At 47.2% G+C, this 27,463-nt stretch overlaps 1 protein-coding gene across 15 annotated transcripts in view; it reads right to left on the reverse strand.

Annotated features, from left to right (window-relative positions):
• Window positions 1-27,463, reverse strand: part of GPR50 (G protein-coupled receptor 50) — a 280,991-nt gene that overhangs the window by 248,231 nt on the left and 5,297 nt on the right. For 11 of the 15 annotated variants that reach the window (XR_005584872.1, XR_005584867.1, XR_005584868.1 and 8 more), the window contains exon 1: window positions 20,986-21,270. The exons of 1 other annotated variant lie outside the window; for it this stretch is intronic. Coding sequence is in view for 1 of the 14 variants with exons in the window: in XM_039489353.1 (XP_039345287.1) it covers window positions 20,986-21,160 (175 nt within the window). In the remaining 13 variants the exon portion in view is untranslated. Of the gene's footprint in view, window positions 1-20,985; window positions 21,271-21,503; window positions 22,477-27,463 lie in introns of those variants that run through there. 3 more of the 15 variants (XR_005584874.1, XR_005584876.1, XR_005584877.1) reach the window with 3 other exon arrangements.

Below are 27,463 nucleotides of genomic sequence, written 5' to 3' on the forward strand. Positions count from 1 at the left end.
TGTTTGGGGCTTCAAGGGCTGGGTTTTGGGTCTGAAACTACTTTAAACGTGTATAATTTACCTAGATTTCAAACTTCCTGGCATCGACTTTGCATTGAATTTTCACTCCGATCGTTAACCTGTTCTTCTTTTGCCATCTTAAATACCTCTCAGCAGACTGCTGTAAAGTGGGTCATTTACCGCCCCGAGGAAGGACAAAAAGCTTTGAATCAGACGTGTTTTGTGCTGCCTCTTTTCAAGAATAGCATGAGGCGCCTATGATTCCATTAGAGCAGAGGCTCTCAAGTACTTTGAGCTCTTGGGGATGTCTATGGGATAGACAGTCATGCTGGCTCATTCCATTAAGTTCTCTTCCCTATTCCTTTCAGTTTTCATCATTCTCAAAGGGCCCATGTACAGATTCTCTCATGTGAGACATACAAACCCATACGTATGCTAGATACCTAGCATTCACATGTTACGCAGCCTTTTGTTTCACATGGGTATTTGCCAATCAGTGTGGCAGCTCGGTACTTTCATTGCACATTAAAACATGAAACTAGGAGATAATCCAGTTCTAAGAAGAATAAGAGAGCTGTGCACCGTGCCTGAGTGGATACTAGATCCTGCGTATGTCAGGCTGCTTTAGAAAATAATTTCCAATGATGGAGATCATAAAATCATAGGGTTGGAAGAGAGCTGAGGAGGTCATCTAGTCCAATCCCCTGCTCAAAGCAGGACCAATACCAACTAAATCATCGCAGCCAGGGCTTTATCAAGAGGGGCCTTAACAACCTCTAAGGATGGAGATTCCACCACCTCTCTAGGTAACCCATTCCAGTGCTTCACCACCCTCCTAGTGAAAGAGTGTTTCCTAATATCCAACCTAGACCTCCCGCACTGCAACTTGAGACCATTGCTTCTTTCTCTGTCATCTGCCACCACTGAAAACAGCCCAGCTCCAGCCTCTTTGGAATCCCCCTTCAGGCAGTTGAAGGCTGCTATCAAATCCCCCATTGCTCTTCTCTCCTGCAGACTAAATAACCCCAGTTCCCTCAGCCTCTCCTCGTAAGTCATGCTCCCTCGTAAGGGATGCTCATCCGAGACCCTGGTATAAGTCCTGGAATGTTAAAATTGGGAGGCTCTTGGATCCTGGAATTTAAGTGTCATGACAGGATATCAGACAAGTGACAGTGTCACAGAACATTCAGGGATTAAAGATCACCTCCGGCTGGAACTACACCCAGAAGTGAACAGTTGTTGTGTATCCACCACACCAGCCCAGGAGGTGCGCAGGTCCACTCTGCACTGGCTGAAGCTTTCAGGTGGACTTCAGGCTATCCCTAAGCAGAATGCATGAAGTCTGGAGATGGCAAGGGTGAGGATGATAGCTTCCAGGATCACATTAGATAGGAGCACCCTGGCCAGCAATAGATGGTGAAGGCGTCCTGGGCCACAGAAACTTATTTGAGAAGCCAGGAGCAGCAATGGATGCAACAGAACCTTCAAGGCTGCAAGCCATTTTGATGAAAGGCAGGTTGAGTCAATTTATATAAACTAACTCCACCCGCTCCGTTAGTAAATCCCACTGCCTTATCCAGGTGGTGTCACAGCCCATTTATTTTCATCCAGATCTTTACCTAAACCAGGTACAGGGGCAACAAAGAGACCAAAGTACCTGGATTAAAGACACAGCACTAGGTATGCAGAACATATTGACAACACTGCTACCCAACACATTCTTCAGTTTCCCTTGGAGCATCACGGCTCCAATGAACGAGATGAATGACAAATCAGGACGCCTGAAGGATGCCACATGCAAGAACCTGCAGGGAAGATGAGCAGTGACCTAGCACTGCCTTGCAAGCCCTAATAGACGGGAAGGCACAAATCAGCCAACGAACCAACTCGCCACATCACTGGCATCCATGCCATGCACGGAGAGGAAGTCGAACACTGAAGCTGAGTTCTGCACTGCACAGCTGAGGGGAGAATCTTGCTTTGCGCGTTTGGTCTCAGGCAGAGAACACATCAAGATTTAAGTAGGAGCTTGGCTGTGGAGGGAAATTGCCCAGGAGAACTAGAATGTAGGCTGGTATAGCTATTACTTCACATGGACACTATTAGGGATAAAAGTGACCATTTCAGTGGGGTTACTCTGAAATAAAGTCACTTGTATTCTTAACTGACGTGCCCAAACGGGGAGTTAGAGCTATGCCGGCACAGCTATGGTAGTATAAATTATACTGCTGTCGTTCTGCTGCACACTTTCCCCGTGTAGATAAGCCTTGGTTTAGAAGTTGCTGCGGATGGACGTGCCTCTATTTACTGATCTAACAGAACAAGCCACTCCTACAATCCTTTCCTTACACAAGTCGCACCTACTGTAACCCACAGAAGCAGAGGAGACTGGTGCATGAGTATGTACTATTCAGATGAGGGAGCTTTCACGAGATCAGACGGTAACATGTTAAATGACACAGCATGCTGGTTGGAAAAGCTAGGAACCAAAGGGAGACCATGATAGAAACATCATTCAGAGCTCGGTACTGGCTCTTGGACCGTTTTCAGGTGCCGATTCCAGAACTTGCTGATTAGGGCACTGTGACCTACGGGAAGCCACCTTTTCCTCTGCTGTAAACGGGAGCAAATTGATGTTCTTGCTGCGGGGTTGTATCCAGTCTGCCAGAACGAGAGCAGCTCTGCCACTGAATTACTTAATGTTTAGCATCCTGCCAATTCAGATCACACCCAATTACTTTAAAAGGAGTCAGCACATGATTAAAACCTTCCTTTGGGAAGCAAAGGGGCCAGGAGTTGGAACAGGCTGATCAGAAACCCATAAAACAAAAAAGGCGGCTTAGGGCTTCCAAATATAGAACTGTATGATACTGCCAACTGTCTCCCCTCACTGGCACCTTTTCTTGGATCTGCTGAATCAACTGTTGTCCAGCTACATTTAGCAGCTCTGGAAATGGCACTTTTCCGCCATCCTATCCTGCCTCGTTTCACTAGCCCAGTATCCTGTCTTCCGACAGTGGCCAGTGCCAGGTGCCCCAGAGGGAATGAACAGAACAAGTGATTATCAAGTGATCCATCCCCCGCCGTCCATTCCCAGCTTCTGGCAAATTGTGACATTCAAATCATCACAATCCAGGCACCATCAAAGTACAGCAATTTTTGGAAATATTTGCTGGATGGTCTCTGAAATGGGAGGGAACTCTTCATCGCAGAGTTAACCTGAGTGTTTCCCCTAACCACTCTTCCCTTGCAATCCATACAGAAAACCATCTCACCCAATTTTTGTGGTGCATGCAAGCCGGGCTAGCTTGGCAAGTGAGTTAGAACCCACGTTCTGCTTCAGTGGCAAAGTGGGCTGGTGACTATCCTTAGTGAAGACACAGACTAAGTCACTTGACTGCTGCAAATCACTTCAGCTCTGTGCCTCAGTTTCCCCATCTGTAAAACTGAGACAATGATACTGACCTCCTTTGTAAAGTGCTTGGAGAACTACTGATGGGAAGTGCTATTTAAAGAACTAGGTATTATTATTATGAACATTATTGAAATAGCCTGGGGGGAGGTGTCAAACCACCACCAAAAAGTCAGTTCTATTTGCTGCCCAGTTTTGTTGGTTCCTGGGATTCCAAACTCTTTACAAAAAGAAAAAGCTGCAATTGCCCTTGGTTATGTTAACAGATTGAGCCTTCGAAGGGAGGAAACACTCCCAGTTTCAGGAGACAGGGAAGGCTGAAGAGGTAGAAATGGCTACACACAAACAATTCATAAGATTAATGGTCCACCCTAAGAATTCCATGTGCTTTGGGAGGAATGTGTCTCTTGGTATATCAAGGAACACAGATATGTAGAAGGGACAAGAGACTGCTAGGGAGGTGGGGATCTGTACAAGGGAGGGTGGAGAGGACCGGGACTTTGTAAAGGGCTTGTTCGTTGCTTGTCTATTCCGGTTGGTTTTATGTATCAGTTTCAAACTTTTTAGAGACTATGTCCTCCAGGATCTCCTCTGCTTCACTCCCTTTACTTACAACCCCCACACTACTCTCAAAGGCCTTGTTCAGCCTAGGATTCAGGCTGATCTAGGTAGCCCCATATAACATCATCTGCGCTCCCTCTAAACTGTGTGGTCGGGCGGCCGCCCAGGAGCGATTCAAGTGCCGCACACTGGATTAGCAGAGCCACACACATCTGGCAGCATGTGTTCAGGTGCCCCTCCCCACTGCTGTTTTGCAGCCATGTTGCTCCTGCAGCTATTCCCGGGAGCCTCGTGCTGGCTGTGCAGAGTGGGGGTGGGGGAGGAAGTGCTGATGTCAGGGTGTCCCCTTTCCGCCGCCCCTGTATTCCATCTTCACAGAGCAGGGGAGAGGGGACAGGGCTCAGGACTCAGACCAAGAGAGAACCACTGAGGTCTGAACCAGCCTCCGGGAGGTGAGTGGGTGTTTTAAAGTGACAGCACACAGTCTCTCAGAAACTTCCCCAGTAGCCAGCACCCACACACAGTCTGTGTGCGTCACACACACATAGTCTTTCACACTCACCTCTCAACACATACTTGTGTTATTTTTGTTACTTCTTGGAACAATGCACATTTATTCTCTGTAATTTCATTCTTTCAAAGTGTGTTATTTTAGTAGTGTAGTCTGGGCATTTCATAATTTTTATTTCTCACTTACACTTAAATTTAATTCTTTGAGTAGTGAGTTCTAAAATGCCTAGCCTGTCCTGGCTGGAGTAATTATCCTGATGGGAACTTTTAAAAACTATATATACACTATCTAGATTTTTTGTTTCTACTGGTGGCACACAGCCGCACATTACGTTGGTGCACATAACAAAAATGTATTATGTACATGAATGGAAAAAATTAGAGGGAACACTGAACATCACACCTCTAATTAAGGCCCATATCTCCTCCACTAGGAAAAACAAGATATTTTACAACATGTGAACTCCCAGTGTAGACAACGCAAACTGTAGTTTGACCACCATGGAGCTGGCCAAGATTCATCTAGGCTCTTAACTCAGTTTAGCACAATTGCTTTGTCTTGACTAGACTGTGATTGTGTTACCACATAAATCCTAGTTTAGACAAGGCCAGAGGGCGTTGTTCCCAGCAACCCTCCATCTGAGAGCACAACTCTCTCAGCAGCCCATCTGAGCTGCTTCAGACACTGCCTTCAGGATCTCAGTGAAGAAAAGCAGATGGTGTTCTACCCAGTCCTGCACCAGGGGTTGGGTGCATGCTCTTTTCTCTTGGGGACTTCCCCTGCCAGCCAATGGAGTGAGAGAGGAGCTAAGAAATCAGGCTCAGACCCCTTCATGGCAGAGGGATGCACAGACATTAAGGGACAGTGTATCAGTTCTCCCCCAAACTCGGCAGGCCATGCCTCACTTTCCTTAATCTCCCACCTCACCAGAGTGGGCGTCCGTCCACCCGTGACAGTATTTCCTTCCCTTTTCCAACAGATGCATTTATTGTTCAGACACAATACACAGGTTAGCCAGATCCTGGAGAGCCGGTCTCCCCCGGCAGGTCTTTCACCTAGTTGGTGCAGCAAGCCCCACTTCTGCCAAGTCCTTTTCCCAACCCGGGGTCTACTGCAGGAGCCTCCCTACAGCTCTGTCTTTTAAGTGAGCTGGTTGTTGGCCTTGTACGTCAAAAGCCAGGAGACATCCCAGTAGTCACGGGTGGGACTAAAACCAATTTCTTTCAAGGACATCCCAGCCTATGAAGCACATGTTCCTGTAATCACTGTAACACGCACATGGGCAAGTGACCACTTACCAATGGCCAGTAACAAGACATCTATGTGTAACAGCAGCAAAGTGTGCAAGTCACAGTAACTGCATCCCCAATTTGTAAGCATTCAAGTTGGCTAACATGGGATTTTAGAAATCTGGTTCTGTACCTCCACGCATGCATCGAGTTGTGAGAAACGTCACCGCCTCCTGCTTTAAAGCAGCCGACAATAGCTCAAGACAACCATCATCACTTTATTTTCAAACAGAGATCACTGTTACTACCGTCTCTCCAAAATGAAGAGAGTCCTTCCGTCCCGAATCACTTGTCTATGCATTCTCCACTACAGATATTCAATTCCCTTATAATCTACTTCCACCCTCACAACGTAAATTCCATTAATCCAAACTGAGAAGGGCACAGCTTGGAATTAGTCATTTTAACAGTACTCAAAAAAGGATTCCGGTTTCATTCGTTTCAATAACCATCAGCTATATCTATTTTATTGCTTTATTTATTTTATATATATATATATATATATATATATATATATATACACACACACACACACATAAAATAGAGCTTGGATAGTAATGTCTTTAGCCCAGATGATTCAACCTTGATTACCCAAGACACTTAATTATTGAGAAGATATAAACGTGTCTATCTAGGGATATATTTGCTAGACTTGCAGCTGGTCTATTCTCACGTTAAGTTAGAGGGGAAGGTTTCTCATCATTCAATCTCTCTCTTGCTAGGCCAGAGCATAATCCCTGGTTACAAGATGTAGCTATAGTCACATATATGGATGTAGTACACTTTATATTAGTTTATATGCTCTTTGTACAACAGAGCACTGAGCAGCTTAGAGGTAATGGTTACCATGAAGGGAGATCTGAACCATGAATGAATGAACCAAGAACTGTTAGCTTCCCCCCTCCCATCTACCCTTCTTGAGTTTTCCTGATGATGTTCACCCCGAGATCACCCTGCTCATTTATTTAAGTTAAGACGTATTCATTCTCAAAGGCTTGTGTTCATTTGTGTCTAGCTCAACAAGAATGGCTTCTGTTAGCATGAGAATCATCTGCCCTCTAGCAAAAGAGAGAGCAGGAGGGAACGCAATGAGGGAGACAGAGCCCAGACTTTCCAGCCACGCCTGCCTAGGCTAAACACTACTGAATGCATTTTGTTTTCACGGTTCCCTTAAGCCGCTGTAGCGGATCCCAGGAACTGGGCTCTGAAAAAGGAAACTGACTTAATTTGAATTAAAACAATTAAATTTAGACATTAGCCACTTAGACATTCAATTGGAAAACTGAAGATTGGCTGACGGGGCTCAAGGTCCTGCCCACCCTCAACGTGTAACGTAGGCAGTGGAAGTAGCGGGCTGTGTTCAGCCTGGAGACAGAGCCCTGACCACGGCATGTTGGCTTCAGGGTACGTGCTTGGCAATACCAGCAGATAAATAGCTGGTATTTTCACCAAACACCGGTGGGTTCTGAAAAAATTGTATTTACATTATTTCAACAACATTACTCAAATCCAAGAGTGAATATTTTGAATGTTGTCTAATCTATTTTCCTTTAGACCAGCCAAGATCAACACCGGACTTTACTTGGAAAGTATTTCACCAGCCAGGGCGAAGTGCCACTGCTCCACTATCCCAGCCTCTCTCAACCCATGGGACCCTGAGAGGGAGCCTTCCTGCTCTCTGCATTCTGCAGTGCCCCTTCCCCATCACAAGGCCCTGCCATCTGGAGCCCCCCCACCCCTACCTCTTCCATCATTTTTCCTCCAGAGACTCACTGGCCACCTTGGCAGTTCCTCCTTACCAGCGCATAGTGGGCAGAGAGCCTCATACTCCATGGCCTCGTCCTTCTGCCATTGCCTGGCCTTGCTTATGGAACCACCCCCATCTCAAGGCCAGCAACCCTCCATCCCAGGCCTCTGGTGCTAACTGATGCTACCTGCTTCACTGCTGCTTCTCAGCCTGAGAGAGCCCAGAAGTGAAAGGTTGAGGGCCAGGTTGGGAGGGTAAATTCCTGGCAGAGAAGAGGTGAGGCCAGGACTGGTTCAGCGACTTGGGGGAAGGCTCAGCTCCTCAAGGTGGGGACTGGAAGCTTTCAATAGCTCCCTAGCAGAGCTGCTGGAAGAATATGATGGAAGAGTTTTCCCATCAGAAAATGCTGCTTAGTCAAACCTGAAGTGTTTTGCCGGAACACGTCAATTTTGATGAAATGTAATGGAAAAGTTCCAAAGCAATCTGAGATGGAGAATTTCATTTTCCTTACTCATTTTGTTTTGACGTATTCCATATAGATATTTAATATTTTAGAGCATCATAAAAACAAAATGGTTCAATAAGGCCATTTCAACATTTTCCAAAATAGAAACATTGGCATTTCCAATTTGGACCCCACAGCCTGAGTGTAAAGGTTATGTTCTACAGAACTAGGAAGAGATTTTTAAAGGATAGGAATTACCATACTAGCTCAGACCTGAAGCCTAACACAGTGTCCAGAAGATGCTTCAGAAGAACATGCAAGAACGGCACAGTAAGCAAACATGTGATGATCTGATTTCCTCCCTACACCTTCCCACAACTCTAATCTTTATCTCCAATAGCTAGAGGTGGTCTTAAACCTTGAAGCAGAACCTTTAGAGTAATGCAATTTGCCTTTCTCTCCCCCTTTCTGTCTAGTTCCCCATGCTTTCCCCCAGAGTGCATCTCCTTCAGGCAGCAACAAAAACTCTTCAACATGCCATTTGTGCAATAGACTCAAGCAACATGCCCAAGCAGGGTGAATAATGTCAACATCCAGGTGACCCTGCAACAGAGGCCCCTTACATTCAGAAGTAGAGTTGCTTTCATTCTTGGAGGTTGTTCTGTAACCTCTCTTGGATCTACACTTAAGTAATATTTCCCACAGTAAATGTTACTCCCACCATTTTCCCTCCCACTCTGTGAAATACATTGGAAAAAACCTCAAGTAACAAAGAACTGAAAGTCAATGTAGCAGGAGAAATAGCTTCGCTTTATGGTTTGTTTCCTCCTAATTACCTTACCTAAGGATTACTCGGCTTGGATCCGCTAGAGTTAATTGGACTGAATGCACTACAAACCAGATACTTGATAACTCTGAGGTCAGAATTACTTAATCTGACTAACCCAGAGAAGCACATCTGCATGACAGATCTGAACGTACGTCATTCGGTTAAGCCTCTGAAACTGAGCAGGCACTAGCCAGTGCATCCTTGTTATACACGCTTCTGGCCTTTTTCAGAGCCATTTAACACAGCTTGTTGGAAACTAGATTTGTCTGATTATGTTGTATCCAAGAGCAGGTATTGGCCTTGTTTTAGTAAACAAATAAAGAGCTCAAATAAGGATTTAAAGTGACAACTGGCTCAGACTTCCTTCCCATGGCCCTTTTTGTGTCTGTGCACTGCCTAGGGCAAGGCTCAAATCAGCAAGGAACTCGGTACATCCTCTCAATGACTTCACTGGGAGCGGAGGGCAGCCAGCCACCACCTATTGTGAGGTACCTTTGTAGGATCAGGGCCATAGACTGCAAGGTCTTGGGAGTAGAGACTGTTCCTTCTTAGGTATCCATCAAGAACCCTGCCCATTGTGTAAATGCAACTTCAATTAATGTAACTCTAGCTAAGATTTTAAACCTACCCCATTAAGATTAAATTTGTCGTTCTTTCTATGACAATATCTGCAGAAATAAAATCCTCAATGTGGCATTCAGGGACAAATACAGAGGCAGTGAGCAAGGTGATATAAATTAGACTCCAAGAGTCTCCTACATAGATCATTACGGTTGGACAGCACCTAACACAAAGGTCTAGAACTCAGAGTTGCCAACTTTCACCATTGGATTGTGAGTCTTGCAATATTTGGCATTTTTCTTAAAGCTCCAGCTGGTGGAATCATGTGATTCACAAGACTCCCAGCTCTCATAATAAGAGTTCCTAGTCATCATGGTTACAAAGAAAAACTTGAAAACACGAACCTTACAGGCTCAGAAACCAAAAGGCAACCTAAAAAACCTCAATATATCAAGAGACTGTCTAAAAATCATGAAATTTGAGCATTTGGAGTCAGCTACTTATCAAGTGATTCAATGAGCTGGAAAAGGAGGAGCCCCATCCTACTTTGATATATGCCTTCTTCCAGGTCCCACTCTGTGTGGTAGTTACACCCTCTGAGACTCCTTTATAATTGATAGCAAGGCTGTAAGCAGGTCTAAAGGAGAATAAGTTAAACTAAACTAACCCAAGTTCAGGATCTATTTGAACTGTAGCCTCCCCGCACTGTTATATGGCTGCGAAACATGGACACTACACCTCTCAGAGTGGGCAAAGCTGGAGGCTTTCCACACAAAATGCCATCATCATATATTGGGCAGAAAGTGGAATGACTTCATCTATAATGCAGATGTTTATGGTCGCTCCGGTCTACAGACAACTGGGGCCATTGTCCACAGATGACGCCTTACGCTTTTCGGACGTCACGAGAATGCCACAAAATGTTCTGGCGAACGCTGTTCTCTGGGTGGCTTGTAACATCTGGGATAAAATTCCACCAACCAAGGGGTGGAGGTGGCCCAGAGGCAGACCCCCTATTACGTGGGTTTCTCAAGTCTATTCCGATGTTGGACTCTCAGGCCGTCAAGCCCTTGCGGCCACACAGGAATGAACCAAATGGCGAACGACTGCTACGGCTGACTGTTCAGCTAAGCTTTGAAGAAGAGAAACTACTCCTTACACATCACCCCTAAGCCCAAGCTCTCCTTTCACATGTGGAACTTCATAATAAAACCCCAGCAGGCTAAGAGGACAGATCGTTTGCCAAAAAGGCTCTGCCTTCCTTAGGGGACCGTAAATGAAGTTGACACAGCGGAGGCGTGGATCTGGGATTCAGCACAAAGTTCATTCATGCGACAAACAGGATTTCAATTTGAAATGTTCAGTCCAAGCCCCTCAGAAGACAGTGCCTCAGTCATTCAAAACCAGATCAGCAGCTTTAAGGAGCTGTATTTGTACAAGACAAATTTACGTTCAGCCCATTGGACTCGCTTTGCGCCTGCCACAGAGAAACATGCCCATCGCTAACAGGCCAGTTACTGGAATGGAACACTTCATGGCTTTGCCGGGGAAGCCACCAAGTACTCATTCCCTCTCCAACAAGCCTAAAGCATAGCCCAGCCCTCATTAGTAGCCCTTCAGGCCACAACCCTGGGAAGGGACTAGCCATCACTGCTAGAATACAGAGAGCCCAGGCTTGTTAAGAGAGGGTTTGCGGAGTAAGGGCTCTCGAGTGGGAAGGCCATCAGAATCCCTGGGGAGGAATCCAGAGAACAAACCTTCCCCAAGAGGTGCGAGGGGCCGGGTCATGGAAACAACAGCAGCGCCTGGATTATGTTAGGGTGAAAAGAGCATGAAGTAATGACAAGTGGGAAGGAAAGGTCCATCAGTGGCCGTTAGCCAACGTGGTCAGGGATGCAACCCTATGCTCTGGGCATCCCTAAGCCTCTGAGTGCCGGAAACTGGGACTGGACGACAGGGGATGGATCACTCAGTTATTGCCTTGTTCTGTTCATTCCCTCTGACACACGTGGCAGTGGTCATTGTCGGAGGATAGGACACTGGGCTAGATGGATCGCTGGTCTGACTCAGCATGGCCATTCTTGGGGAGAACAGTTCAGACAATAGGCACCTTTATAAATCAGGGACCTACTAACACAGCACCCCATTTTATTGGCCCAGCCCCACAATTAGGAGGGAACACATTTCGAAAGACCCAAAACAAAAATGCCTTCAATTAGGTGTCACTGCAAGTCTGCATGCCCAGGGGCCCTGTTTCAACACATGGAACATTCCCAGGAAGAACTCTGGGATTTAATATATTAAAGGAAACTCTCTAGACACTGGAAGTAAATATTCAGACTGAGCAGCACCTGATGTCTGTTCAGAGGCCAACACTGGGATTCTCAAAACCCTTTTGTGGCTCGGAGGATTGGAGCAGTAATGCTCTACATAGGTGAGGCGGAAAGATGAGAAGCCCTGTTGCATTGCTACAGGAAGGAAGGAAGAGGGAAACAAGATACTCTGGAAGGTTAAGAAGTGTGACAAAGGTGAACAAGTCACATGGAGGAAGAGAAGGAGTCAAATCCAGAGTGAGAGAGAGGCAAGCTCCTTTATTCCACAAGGATCTGAACCCAGCACGACACTGGAAATCATTTCAGTTTGGGAACAGACAGAGGACTAGGCTTGTTTGCCTGTCCCTAGGGCATGATGTTTCACTCCTAAGCACAATTTAGCAGCTGGCAAAGGGCAGCATTGTAGAGACTGGCAACCCTCTCAGACACACATTTTGTGTTGCTTTACTTGTTTAAAGGAACGTCCATTGTGATTTGCATTATGAATATTAGCCTCAAAAATTGAGAAGAATGCTTTGCGGAAAGGCATGTTCAAGCGCCAAAGATAGCTAGGCATTGCTGAGCGCCTGGGATGAATACTTGGCATCTGACAGAAAACCAGAGCTCTCAGAAGGTGGGCTCAGCATACTAGGCCCTGCCTGCACACAAGTTGCACCACTTTATGCTGGCATAGTTATGCTCAGCTATACTGGAAAAAAAGCACTCTAGACCAGTATAGTTATTACTATATATGAGGGGGAATAAGCTACACCAGTATAAAGGTGCCTTACACCAGGATTACCGCATACACAGCAAGGTTTGTTCCAGTGTAACGATCTAACAATAGAACTCACATAATCCCATCCAAAATAATCATACTGATACAAAAGTTGAGTGTAGGCCAGGCCTGGGTAGGGCTGGGCTCAACGGGAACGGCCTCAGTGCTCCTGTTCAGACCTCGCGCTAGCAAAGGAAAGAGGACAAAGCAAAACAACAATGATGGTGACCAACTTCTGGAGAGGATACAGAATCCAATTCTGCGTCTGCCTGTGGTAACCCAGGAAACTATCGGCTCACGGATCGCACACAATGTCATGGACAGGCTGATATGGGATGCAGTTATTAATGAAGTAAAAGGTTTTATGGAGAATGGGTCTTGTCAAACAAATGATTTTTTTTTTAAATGAGGTTACAAGTTTGGTTGATTAAAAGGCAACTGTACTGACAAATATTTTTAGACTTCGGTAAAGCATTTGACATAATCTTGCATGACATTCTGATAATGAAAAACTAGCACTACACAAAAGTCACCGTGGCCCATATTAAATGGATTAAAAACTGGTTGAACTAGTTCACTTAATTGGAGCTACACCAATGATAATTTGACCCAATGAGGTTTCATTGACATTAAGACAGGCAGCCTCTTTTCATTCGGATGATGGTATGTGAGCCAGAAAGAACAGCTTCGCTCTCAGAGCACAGGGAGTTAGAAAAAATAAACCCTTAAGCACCTTTTTACCCGGAAGCCAAGAGAATGCGATCTAGCATCACTGAGACACAGTAAAATAGAATCTCGTTGCCATTGTTACGGTCAATTTTCAGAGCAGAACCAGATTTTTCACACTTGTGCCATTCCCTTTTCTGGTAGGGCAGAGAGGAATTATTGCGCCCAGATTAGAAAGTGAAAGTTCAAATACACATTTAGCCAAACATCATTCAGATGTCAGTGGGAGGGCATGTACTTTTGAGGAGGGTGGGGTTTTTTGTGCCAGATACTGCATAACTAAGGAATTCAGCTTCCCACCACACAAGGGGAAGATAACTAAGTGTAGAGAGAATGAAAGCCAGGGTGAAATGGACCAGTGCACTGCCGTGCTTGGCATTTCTTCTTATACTTTCATTTCAAACAAACATTCTGTAGTAAAGCATGAGGGATACATGTGAGGGGGAAATCACATTTGCAATAGCCTGTAGCATTAGTGAGAGCTGCAAACGTAAATCATGGGGCGATGGCAGACGGCAATAGCACTAGACACAGAGTCCAACAAAGTTTCCCAAGAGTCTTCAGCTCCCTTCTAAAAATTTGCCTGCTGCCTCAGCAGATGCAAAGGGCGAGTGAGAATTACTCAGTAACCATGAAATTAAGCAAATTAAGATGCTGAATTAAAAAGAAACCCACCTACCAAAAAAAAACAAAACAAATTAATTGCTGTGTATAATAGTGATTTTTGTAACTATAAATACAGAAGAGGGGAGGGAGAATAAAACATGAATTTGCTAGAAAAGAGTCATAGGATAAACTATATTGATCAGCTCTTTGTTGAGGTCACTGGTGTCAGGGGCCATGGTGAGCAGGTACAATGCTTACGGTCAGCTCCTTTCATTGTCACACATGTATCTTTCAAACACCACTGGAAGAGGGCTCGATTGTCAGACTTCCCTCCCCTGCATAGCGAAGCAGGTCCCTCTTGACTGCACAGACTGGGCAACCGCTCTTGGTACAAAAGCGGGAACTTCTCATCCACTGCACCTCACTGTGAGTGAGAACATAAGAACGGCCATACTGGGTCAGGCCAAGGGTCCATCTAGCCTAGCATCCTGTCTTCCGACAGTGGCCAATGCCAGGTGCCCCAGAGGGAATGAACAGAACAGTAATCATCAAGTGATCCATCCCCCGTCGCCCATTCCCAGCTTTTGGCAAACAGAGGCTAGGGCCACCATCCCTGCCCGTCCTGGCTACTAGCCATTGATGGACCTATCCTCCCTGAACTTACCTAGTTAGTGGGCAGGCTGGAGCAGAGAGGGGCAGGCAGCGGGAAGCTGCCCCCCTAACTTGCTGTCCAGAGGAGCTGGCCAGGTGAAAAGGCAGGGAGTAAGCAGCTTCAGGAAATGGATGGAATATTTAACTAGGGAGAGGAATTGGGACTGAGTGACAGTTTGCCTCTGGTCTGCTCCTGGGGTGGTGCAGCTACACACTAGAACAAACTCAGAGCGGAGTGTAAATTATAATCTAGCTCATAGTGTGTGGGTCCAGTATAGGCTGGGTGTCAGCAACCTGAATATGAGTAGTCTGACCTAGTGGTTAAAGCCAGGGCCAGGACTCAGGAGACAGAGCCCAGGGTCAGAGCCGGAATCAGACGTCAGGCAAGGGAACAAAGCTGGGAGTAAGTCAGGCACAGAAGCAATTGCTGCAAGAGGCATAAGCATTGATCAGCAAGCAACAACCTGCTGCTGCTGTGCTTACGGGCACGCCTGCTGGTTCCCCTCAGCCAATCAGGCAGTTCTGCTGGAGCACACCTGTGTTCATTGGTCTGGCTGGAGTCTGAGCTAGCTAGTCCCAGGTTCAGTTGCTGGTTCTCATGCCTGACACTGGGTTATGCGCTAGGATATCCCTAGGAGCTCCCCGCTTGAGCAGTACTTCTTAGACCCAGTGCTCCCATCACCACATACAAGCAACTTCAGTGGAGACCTTGCTACTGAACTTACACCTACCAGGGCTTTTCAACATGTTCATAAATGTTCTGAGCAAAGGGGTAATCAGTGAGGTGGCCAAGTTGGAACACAATACAAAACTACTCAAGATAGTTAAGTCCAAAGTAAACTGCGAACAGTTACAAAGGGATTTCATAAAACTGGGTGACTGGGCAACACAATAGCAGCTGAAATTCAATGTTGATAAATGCAAAGTAATGCACGTTGGAAAACCTAATCCCAGCTATGCACACAAAATGATGGGTCTAAATCAGCTGTTACCACTCAAGGAAGATCTTGGAGTCATCATGATAATTCCAACATCTACTCGATATGCAGCAGCAGACTCATAGACTTTAAGGTCAGAAGGGACCATTATGATCATCTAGTCTGACCTCCTGCACAATGCAGGCCACAGAATCTCACCCATCCACTTCAATAACAAACCCCTAATCTATGTCTGAGTTACTGAAGTCCTCAAATTGTGGAAAGGGATAGATAATAAAACAGTAAATATCATAATGCCTCTATATAAATCCATAGCACACCCACACCTTGAATACTGTGTGCAGATCTGGTCACCCCATCTCAAAAAAAAAATTAGAACAGTACAGAGAAGGGCAAAAGTACAGAGAAGGGCAACAAAAATGATTAGGGCCAGGGAACAGCTTCCATATGAGGAGAGATTAAAAAGACTAGGACTGTTCGTCTTGGAAAAGATGATTAAGGGGAGATAAGATAGAGGTCTATAAAATCAAGAATGGTCTGGAGAAAGTGAATTAGGATAGTGTGATTTACCCCTTCACATAACACACAAACCAGGGTCACCCAACGAAATTAATGGGCAGCAGGTTTGAAACAAACAGAAGGAAGTATTTCTTGACACAACACACAGTCAACTGTGGTACTCCGTTGCCAGAGGATGTTGTGAAGGCCAAAGTATAACTAGGGTTCAAAAAAGAATTAGATAAGTTCATGGAGGATAGGTCCATCCACTGTGGTTAGCCAAGATGGTCAGGGACGCAACCCCATGCTGGGTGTCTCTAAATCTCTGACTGCTAGAAGCTGGGACTGGATGACATCTGATGAATCACTCAAGAAATTGCCCTGGTCTATTCACTCCCTCTGAAACGTCTGGATGTTGGCCACTGTTGGAAGATAGGATATTGGGCTAGGGTCAGACCAATGGTCCCACATTATGGCCACTCTTATGTTCTAATAATATATCTGGCATCCACCAAATTCAGTTCATAAGCCTTCTACCCTTAAGCCTAGCTCATTTGAAACCTACTCTTTCAATTAAACTCCAACTTTGAACATAAGTGAATATATTTGGGGGTGGATCAGAGACCTGATCTTCCAGCCCCTAGTTAGGACCAGATCCTACAAAACCCTGCATAAGTAGGGCTTATTCATACAAGTCTTTGCAGGATCAGGTTCTCAGTCCTTGCCAGGAACAACGGCTATTTAAATTGATGGGGAGGTTGTAAGAGTAAGGACTAAGTTAGGACTGCAGGACAGGGCCCCTGGGAACAAAGAAAATTGCTTATTGGCAATAAAATAGGAAAATATGCTCAGAAACTAAGACGATGTGAATCTTGCATTAATATAAAGATCCTGGCAGGGCAACAGTTAACAGGCTAACCACATTTTTGAGACCGCCTGGGAGATAAAGCAAGAATAACAGATCTACAGTGCCTACCAGAAACTCACACCTTGTTCCTAGATAGCCAGAACTGTGTTTTCAAACCCACAATACACTTTTCGGCCCTCTCGCCATGTCGCAGTACCAAAGTGACATGCGTCGTTATATTTCTTCCTGCTTCTCGTTGCTAATAAAAACAATGGTTCAGCTATTTACAATCTTGGGCCCGATTCTGCATTCTTATACATGCAAAGCTCCTAGGGATGCCATTGGGAGGTTTGGGTTTTCAAGGAACCCAGAATTAGGTCTATGCCCTGTTATTTTTTAGCGTGTTCAAGAAAGCTGGAGATGTATATTGCTGGAGCTCCAGCCTGGAGAACATGCTCCTTTAGAAAAAGTTTTCGTCCACATTCAGCTCCAATGTTATTAAGCCAACAGAATGTGCAAGAGAGAAATTTTTACAGAAACATGCCAGAGGCTGGTGTAACCATTTGTCACATTCTAAATATTCAGTTCATAATGATTAGAGGTCTCTGTTGTAGCTACAATGGGACCATCACCATGGCAATGACCACCCCGCACCTTAATGGGGCGGGGACGCTGACATTGTCTGGATTTGCTGGAGGAAGATAGCAGTGCTTTCGGGGGCGTGGGGTGAGAAGGGAAGGTCGTCACAAGCTGCTGCAGAAAAGTGGGCGGGGGGTCAGAGTGGTGATGCTGACTCATCCCCTGGGAATGTAAGTGCAGAAGGCCTTAAGAGGGGCAAGCCCAGGCATTAGAAGGCTTTCTCCATGCAGCAGGCAAAGCAGCACCCACCCTCCCTTCCCTTAAGGTGGTGACTACCAGGTTTGCTTAGGACCTGCTGTGGGCACCTGCTCCTTTCTAAGGGGGCTGGGAAGTAATTTTTCCCTCACCACCAGATTGGCCTAGGCGGAGTGGGTTTTTTTTCACCTTCCCCACGAGTTTTCCGGGAGGACTTATTATGGTGAGGAAGGTAGGCTGCGTCACAACTTAGTTTAAGTGTAGGGAGGATGTCCAGTGCAGGTACTCCATAGGGAAAGCATCCAGCGGCCAGATAAATGGCTTGGAAAAGGACTTAAAAAGGAGGTGTTGGTTAAAGAAACAGAACTGGGTGGGGTGGTTCGGGGTCCTATGACTGGCACAGCAGGGAGCCAAGCCTCCTTTCTTATAGCCACCTTAACCCTCCAACGAGGCAGAGTGGATGGAAAGCTCCCAGCAATGGGTTGGCTGGGGGACCTGGATGGAAAATGAAGGGGGGCTGGTGGAAGCCCCCAGGTAATCACTGAATGAACATGGAGTTGCCTGTGCTGTACACTTTTATCTGTTGGGTACTCCCAGACATCCAATAATAAAGTTGTGGCCTGATTAAACCCATACGAAGTATCTCTTGTCCTTCTTACGAAACAGCCAGACAAAGTAGGGGCCAGGTTCTCCACTTATTCATACTGTGCTTATACCTGTTTGACTTCAAAATTACTCCAGATTTATGCCATTCATTGCAAACAGGAGGAAGATCAGGCCCACTGATTACAGCGACAATAGTACCCATGAGGGAGTGTGGAACTTGTCCCCTGCAATCAGTTGCTGCTCCAAAGTTACATCCGTTGAGTCTATACTAGCCATGTTCTGATTTCAGTTTATAAAAACAATTTAATAAAAACTTGAGAAGTTTAACGAAGTTGTCATTTTCTTGGGATTTATTAATCTGTCTTATTTTTAAAAATCTGTCTTATTTTTAAGGCAGACAGTGAGCTACTGGGAATCGTTAAGGTTTGGAAATATTCCCCATTATCATTTAGAATGTAAATATGAACAAATAGGAGTTTTTTCACTGTTTTACCTCGATTTTCCTGAAAAGCACCACTTAAAATCTGAAATGCAATCAAGCAATTGAATTTCACATCTCTATCATTCTTGTCAGAACACACAAGTTACTGATTATCAGGTTTTTATAAAAAGCATTCTCTATTGCTCCTTCCATGAACACGGGTCAGAAGACCTAATTTTGAGATTTTGAAACCAAACTTAAGTCAACTGAATATTTAAACTCACATAAGCCTGGTGCAATGTTTTCATATAGAGTGGATATCATTGGCCAGATATTGTTTGCCATTAAACCATTTTAATTCCAGAGTAACTTCATTGATTTCCATTCAGTTACTACAGATTTACACAGAGATCACAAGGGTAAAAAGTGTCCCCATGTTATGAATGACTTTGTTGAATAATTGCAAGTAGTGGAGACTTGATATCTAAAATACTTTACTAGCTGTAGATCGAGAGGTTGTTTCACTCCCTCTACAGAAACAGACACAATGGCGCACTCCATATCAAGATGTAGCTCAACAAAGTTTATCATTTTTAAGAGCCACTGCAAGGGATACATGGAGTTACTGCAGAACAATATATAGCCAACTCTTTTCACCAGTCTAATGGACCCAGGGAAAAATAACTACCACGCTTAGAAATTACTAATACTAGTATAGATTTTGATCGTTTTCTTGTCATTTAAAAAAAATCAAAAATGGTTTTGGTCACGTAGCCTGACGCAGACGTGTGTCAAGGAAGTAATGTTTTAAAACCACTAGTACAGCTTTCAAATTATACATGGACAAGCAACTGGAAAAATCTTTACTCCCCATTTATTTGGTTATTACCAAATGCAGCAAAGATCAAGTTTGCTAAATGCATGTAAAGCAGGATCCAACCAGCAAGAGTTTACAATTGCCATGGGATCTCTTTCTTTTTCCTGATCCCTCTTGATTCTTTTGCACCCCAGCCTCCCAGATTGCATATGTTCATGCTCATGTGGAGACCAATCATGCAGTTCTCTCTCAGGCAAGACTGCCATCCAAGTTAACGAGTGTTTTACCGAAATTACAGCTGCAGGACTGGGTCCTTTATTTGCAGCTATCCCTGGGAAACAGAAGGAAAAAACAGTTCCCAGACGTTTGAAGACAAAAAGCAACATGAGAAAGAAAAGCAAGTTTGTAACTCAGATGCAGAACCGTTTATTGCAAAGGGCACAGAACAGAGTCAGGACTCCTGATTTTCCTGTCACAGACTAGCTGGGTTATATTGATCCCAGTCTCCTTTTCATCAGCTAGAAGCCTGAGATAGTTACAGGCAAACTCTTTGCAAAGCATTTTACAGAGTACAGGTGAAAAATGCTACTAGTGGCAAGTATTAGTTAATATTTTAATCACACCGAGCCAAGAGCCCAATCCTGCTTCTTTTCCTCCAATTGACTTCACTAGAAGCAGGATCAGGTCCTCATGTTAAAGACCAGAAATTTCAAGCCTGGTACATAGGAAGTCAGGGAAAGTAACACATTCAGCTATGCCAACTTGGAAAATACCCTGAAAGTTTGGTGTGATTGTGTCTTAGTGAAATAATGTGGTGCTCAGCGACTTTAAGAGATTGCAGATGCAGAGTATTAATTAGAATAAGGGATTTGGAGTAGTTTCGCTCCCCAATTAAAACCATAATCCCAAGGAAGAAGTTGATTATACCCTTCATTGTCAAATTTTAGTTCTGCAGTTCCTCTAATTGCAGATAATCACCCTGCGGCTGGATGACAATGGGGCACAATTGCTGCTTTGTTTTGCTTTCCGTTTTATTTTTAAATCCTAAGTGCCCCCCGCTGTGCAGCGCCGGGAGAGGAATCCCGGAGCTGGTGGAGGGCTCTGGAGCAGCAGCCCGGTGGAGGAGTTAGTAGCCAAACTCCTACCCGTTGCAAAGCGGAGCAGCCTCGGGCTTGGGGTGTGACGATTTCTCTTGCCCTTGGGAGTCTCCTGCTGCCAGGGGGACGCAGGGTGGATCTGCAAGACGGGCAGCTCCCTTCGGCCAAGCGACCCCCTGGCCGAGTCCCGGCTCTGTCCGTGCAGGGGCGCAGATCACACCCCGGGCTCGGCACGGCTGAAGAGTTTGCAAAGTTGCAGGGCGCGTCTCCCGGGCTCCCCGCAGCTCCAGACTCAGATGGCCAAGGGGCTCCGGGAGTTTGCTCCCCACACTTAGCCGGGGGAGAGGGGCCCGAATGCCTTCTCCTGAGGCCCTGTGACTGGAGAGCAGCCCCAGGCGGAGATCGGAGCTGCCCCGGTCCCAGGCTGGCCTGGCACCCAGAGGTGCAGCGCCGAGCGCCCCCAGCCCAGCCCGCGAGGAGGGGGCGACGCGGAACTCACCGGCGTTGCGGAGCTTCTTGTTCCTCAGCACGGACAGGATCACCAGCGCGTTGCCCACCAGGTCCCCCACGATGGTGAAGATGATCACCGCGGCCAGGGCGGCGGTGGCCCCGGCGGACGGGCGAGCCCCCGGGCTGCAGTCCGGGCAGCTCCCGTTGCCGTCCTGCAGCTCCATGCGCAGCGCTCCCAGGGGCGCCTCCCTCCGGCCCCAGCCCCCGAACTCAGGCTCCTCTCCCGGGAGCGGCGCTGCCTCTGACACCGCTCTCCATGCTGCCGGAGCCTCTCTGGCTGCCAGTCCCAGTCCCACCCCATCAGCCCGGAGCCATCACTCCCCGACCCCCCCCCGGCCCGCTCCCTGCGCCGTCAGCCCCCCCAGGGACAGCGACCCGGCGGCAGGGCGCTCAGCCAAATAAGGCGCCCACCTCTCCAGGGCGCCCCCCGCCTCGCCTCGGGCCCCTGTTCCGCCCAGACCCCGCTCCCTGCTGGCCCCACGCCGCCCGGGGCGCTCGCACACCCACCTGCCTCAAGCCAAGCCCGGCCCGTCTCCGGCCCGGCCCAGCCCCGCCGCTCGGGGACCCTCCTGCGCCGTGTCCGCGCCGCTCTCCCCGTGCGCAGCGGCGGGGCGCCCTGGCCATACCCGGGGCTGACACCTGCCCGTGCGCCTCCGCGGGGAATGGTGCGCTCCCAGCGGTGCGCGCTGGCCCTGCCCGGCCCGGGAAGGTGGGACGCCCGGCTGGCCTCAAGCGGATCCAGGGCGCCCCGATTCTCCGCGCCCCCCCTCCAGCAAGCCTGGCGGGGGGGGGGTCCTAGCAAATCGGAACCGGAAGAGCACCCATCCGCCTGGGGCCGCTCACACGTGGGCCAGCCCGCAAGGAGCGGGAGAGACCTCAGCTCCCAGGCCTGACTCCGCGGTTCGGTGGGAGGAAAGAGCTGGACTTTAAAACACCCACCACCTTCGGGATCGGCCTGGACATAGAGGGAGCTCGCTTGCGCGTTCCCAGGCCTGGGGTGGCGGGGAAGGACCTAGCAGTCACCCCCCGCCGGAGATGAATTCGCAGCAAACCAGAGACGTGAATGGAGCCACTTTAGCGCCCAGCTGAGAACAGCTCAGCTTCCAAGCACTGTACAACCGAGATCCCCACACCCTGCCCCGCCAAACTATTCCCGGTCACCTGCCCCTGGCTTTTCTCCTGGCTTCCAGCTGCTCATTCTCACTAAAAGGCAGCGGGAAATCTCTCCCTTCCAGGCAGGGACCCGGGGAGAGGCGAGCTCACTTGTGCTCAGGCTTGGCTCTAGGGCGACTTACCATGAACTTTATATGAACTTAACTTAATATGAAACCAATTACCATTGCTGGGGAGTGCCCCTAGGGACGTTGTGGGCTTGTGAACGGATGGGGAGATAACCCTGGGTAAGTGCGAATGGGAGGGGAGGCCGCCAAGAGACGTGGTCTGCGAGGAAGTCGGAGGTCTCTGGTGTAGGACGCGCTGCTGGAACTTGGACGTCGCAGAAAACTCCGTTATTCTGTGGGAACCTCCGCCGGGGGAAAAAAAAGTGTTGGCAGGCGCAGGGTGTGGGAAAGCTGTCAGATGGCGCCACCACGCGGTCTCCTTTCGCAAGTGCAGTTCCATAAGGGCATCCTCTCGAGGGCTGTGTGAAAGGGCGTTTCCATTTTCTCTCTCAACTTTTTAATGCTGGTTCCAGACCTGCCTTGTGCCTTTTTTTGTTAGGCCCCGATCCTGAATTGAGCTGCACGTGGGCAGACCCTTGTGCTCGCAGGGCGCAACCCTGAAGTCAGCAGCAGCTCATTGTAGGGCTGAGGCACCTTACATGTGTTTACTTTGTCTTCCTATAGGGCCACAGAATAAACTATAATGAAGTACCTCTCCATCATTTAATGGAAATCATGGGCGATTTTTCAGAATCTCAGGTTCCTACATTGACTTATTTAAATTAACAGAGGAAGGTAAAATGTGCTCATTCCACAAAGGTTCCCCATTCCTCCACCCAGACTATGTGTTTGATTCACCAAGATGGAAAAGATTATATCCCATTGAGTCCACATCCGGGGGCGAGGGGAGACACTTGACTCTGCAGACTGTTTGGGGGTGAGATTTTAAAACAGAAGAGGGCAATGGAGAGTAGTGCTTTTGTTTGCTGTACAGACTGTAGCATGCGGCATTTGTACCTGAAATGCCAGTAGAAGGAATTCCCCCCCACCCGTACCCAGGCACTGACCCAGCGTCCAGGAGGCCTTTATTGGAATCTCCGGCTTGTTGCTAGAGCAGAGGTGCAGCAGCACTGCAGATTCCAGATGTTGAGAAAGCTTTAGCATACACCAGCTACCATTATCTTCAGCGCAGTCTTGGGTAACCCAGAAGGTCCAGATGTCTTAGTGATAGGAAGTCTGGCAGCCAGTTTACACTGGTGCTCCAACTGGCTAGAATCAGTTCAGTGGCACTCTCCCAGAATCCACAGTGCAGACAAAGCCCCAGTGTAATTTACCCACCTGCTTGTTCTCTGGCCAGGGACTGGGGGAGGAAAGCTGCCAGCTAGCTCTTCTCTCTTTAGCCACATCTGCATCAGGAGATTCAGGCCCAGGGCTAGATTAAGGCATAGGCTCCATCAATAGGTTTGTGCCAAGGGCCCCAGTTCCTGGAGTCCTCTGAGGCCCTCAGTCTCTCAGTTTTCACTTTTAAAAATAGATCTCCAGGCTTTAGGGTTGTGGAGATAGATCCCCTTTTTGAGGTTGAGTGTACCTGATGCAGTGACGTCTGCCTGAGACTGCAGAGGGCCTGAAACAATTGCCCTGAGAAGGGTTAACTCTCCCATTCATCTCAATGGACTGCTAACACTGAATCCTGTTTACTTGGGTGCACCTCACACAGCACGTTTCATGGCTTTGCTGGGATGGTGTCAGAAGGAGCATGTGAGGACTGAGTCTTCCCTCCTGTGGGAGGGACCCCATCCTCCCTGAAGATAGGAGATGACATAGGGCTGGATTTACTACCCCCCCATAGGAATGAGGATGAGGCCCCCCACCAGGCCAGCAGATAGAGACCACCCAGACACGAACTACCACTGCTTCCCATCCCCCAAGAGGCACTGAGTCATAGTGCATGACCACGGCATGGAGTAGTGACCATCCTGTGAGAACAGAGCTAACAAGGGCTCTCATTTGGGGTAGGCCTAGAGGCCAGATTACCTTAATCCAGATCTGCTCCAACTCCCTCTTTTTAACCCTTTAAGATTTAAAATAGAGCCAAAAACTTTTAATTAACTCATGAATTTATAGGAATTCAGACCTGCCCTGGGTTTAGTCCTCAGTAAGATCAAGCATCTTGGACATGGTGGTAGAAAGGTGGTTTAAAAATAGTGATGTTGGTGTTTGATTGGCAGGGGAGGGAGGGAAAGACACTTCACTGAACAGGGGAGAGGAGCTTGGAGTCTTTCCAAACAATAATACCTCACTCTTACAGAGCACTGTTCATCCCTACATCACACAGCACTTTCCACAGGAGGCCAGTCTGATTACCCCACTTTACAGGCAGGGAAAATGAAGCAGAGGGAGACAAGGACTTGCCCGAGGTCACCCAGCTAGGGGAGTTGGGGCTTGAAGCCAGCCCTTCTGAATGTCAGACTAGTGGCTTATCCATTAGGCCACACCACCTAGGGAAGAGCTCTTGTTTCTAACCTATTTTACATGCTGATGTATGAAGAACTGGCACCAACAAGGGTGGGGGGAGAAACATTCTACATGCCGTTGGGGAGACGTGTACACGAGCCCCACCTTACTTTCTATGCTGGGTTTCTCTCCACAGCACAAGTACAACTAAATTCACCTCCCCCTGAAGGTTCAGCCCCTGCTGGCATGGATCACTGCTTAGAGAGGGAGATACGAGGGACAGCTGTGCAGAAAGCCAGCCAGCTTTTGCACAGTATCAAACCTTGAACATGGGGTAATCGGCTCTGAGTGCAAATCTGCAACTTCCATTGAGATCCTGGTTTCCACTGGGTTAGTGTGCAGATGGCTTGTGATACAGTAGATCAGACTAGATGATGGGGGTTCCTTCTGGCCCTAAATGCTACGAGTCAGAGAAGAGGCACATTTAGGTCTATTTACACTCATTTATATATATACCAAGCATATGAAAGCACTCTGAGTCTCCACTGCCTGGGACAGTCATTTACACCTGTGCAAGCCCCTGCTCCCACAGCTTCAACCTAGCTGAAGAGTCAATTGGATTGGCTGCTTGGGAATTCTCCCTGGGCAGGGGGATTCCCTGGATGGCAGAAGGCCAGCAGAGCATCTCTGTACTCCAACTGTTCCTGCTTGCTGGATTGGTCCCTAGGGGTGTGGGCCTCTATCAGAGCAACCCGGGGCCCAGCCAACGCGAGTCACCCAGGTAGAATGCAGACAGACACTTTTGCTCACAGCATGGACTCAGCTCAGACATTGGGCCTTGAGTGTTGTGGGCATGCAACTCAGCCCCAGAATGGAAAGGTGGCATTTTACAGCCCTATTGCACACAAGTTTGTACCCACACAAGCTGCAAGGCAGAAGAGAGAGAGAGAATCAGGCCCAAGGTCACTGCCCCCATTCCTGGGGCTGGTTCAGCACCTAGTCTTTATTCAGGTGAGTGATCCCTTTAAGTCAATGGGACTAGCGGTGTGAGTACGGCAAGCAAGACGTCAAAAATCATAGCAGTGAGGCTTTCTGGTCCTTGAAACTGGTCCAAACCCCTGTCTGGAAGCTGCAGCTCCTTTACCCTACCTTGTGTTTAAACATGTCTTTCAAGTTAACGAACAACTGAACAAAGCAAGATTGCTTCATAATTTAGGTCAGGCCTGTCTAAGTATCATCGGGGGATGGGAGGAAATGCAAGCAATGTTAGACAGCTTCTGTAATCATCGGACTTCATGCAGTCAGGCACGGAGCCTGGGCTAGCGTATCAGAGCCTGAGAAGGGAAAAAGGATTCTATTCTGTTAGTGAAAGAGAGGAATGTTGGCTAGGGAGCTGGGGGTGAGAGAAGCTAAGGAAAGATAAAGATATCAGATAAATTTGCAAGAAGGGCGTGCAGAGAACCAAATATGAAATGAAGCAAGGACAATCATCTTAACCAGGGCTGCAAAAAGAGTTGTTTTCATTAGCACTGAATTGAGCATTTTGCCTTCTTCTGCCACACAGGGTCAGATCCTGGATTGATGTGTATGGTCTATTACACTGGGGCACTTTGAATTAAGGAATCTGGATAGGGATTGCCTACACGAGGAAATTGACCAGCATAGAAAGGAATCATTTATTCTGGAATAAAGCCACTTTTATTCTACATGCTGTTGGGGAGATGGGTACACAAGCCACTTTTATTCCAGAATAGAGTGTCCATCCAGGAGAATCTGAAGTCCACCCAGGGCATCTGAAGAAGTGGTTTTTTTTACCCACAAAAGCTTATGCCCAAATAAATGTTAGTCTTTAAGGTGCCACCAGACTCTTTGTTGTTTTTGTGGATACAGACTAACACGGCTAGCCCCCTGATACTGGACACCCAAGGGAGTTACACCAGCATAACCAGGGCAGAATAATTATACCACTATAGCTATGATGCTGAATTTCCCCAGGGAGACAAACCCTTAATTAAGATGTTTCCCATGGAACCAGTTTGGCCTAAGAATAACAAATGTCAGTTGATTGCTGCTTAATTAGGAGATTATTAGTATGAATTCACTTAACTAGACTGAGCTTCACCAGTTCCAAGTAGCAAAGAGCGTTATACAGGTGTCAAGTTCTGGTCTGCTAAGTACAGAAGTTGCCATATAAAATATAAAGAAGAAATTCTGATAAAGAGCAGTGAACAGCATTTTTCTTCAGTAGAGTATTTCATATAATTTTCAGACTCTTTTCTCCATTTCTTCACTGGACCAGTTAAGACAACTCTACTATACCAGGAAACAAACGTGAAAAAAAGAATTGAGAGAGGGAGGTTTCAATCACTCCATTTAACATATGCTTTAGTGCAGAGGGAGAGTCACTGTGGATTTTAATTTATGTCACAGAGTTTAGCCTTTCTGGTTATGGAAAACAAACATGGGAAACGTGTCAAGCTGCAGAGTTGCATTGTGAGTCAATATGGACTGATATTGGCTTAATCCCCTCAGATAGCTTCACGTAAACTTTCCATTTCCCTCACTCATCCTAGGGCTAAGGCAGGGGCTGCTCTAAATTATGCCAGCTGTAGGAACAACCTGCTCTAGGTGTTACTCTGATTCTGGATTGCCAGAATACAATGCACTCCAGCCACACCCTTGCCTGCCCCGGGATGCCCCCCTATGCTGAGAGGGAATGCTTGCAGGGGTGGCACAGACTCCGTAGTTTGGAACCACCCCAAGACAGCTCTAGGGAGGATGCGCTAAATTAGAGCTTCCCTGAGACTGCTCTAATTTAATCAACAGGGTATTTTGGCGCCCAGAGCAGTCAGG

Source organism: Mauremys reevesii, linkage group 9 (assembly GCF_016161935.1).
Source record: "Mauremys reevesii isolate NIE-2019 linkage group 9, ASM1616193v1, whole genome shotgun sequence".
Taxonomy (NCBI): domain Eukaryota; kingdom Metazoa; phylum Chordata; order Testudines; family Geoemydidae; genus Mauremys; species Mauremys reevesii.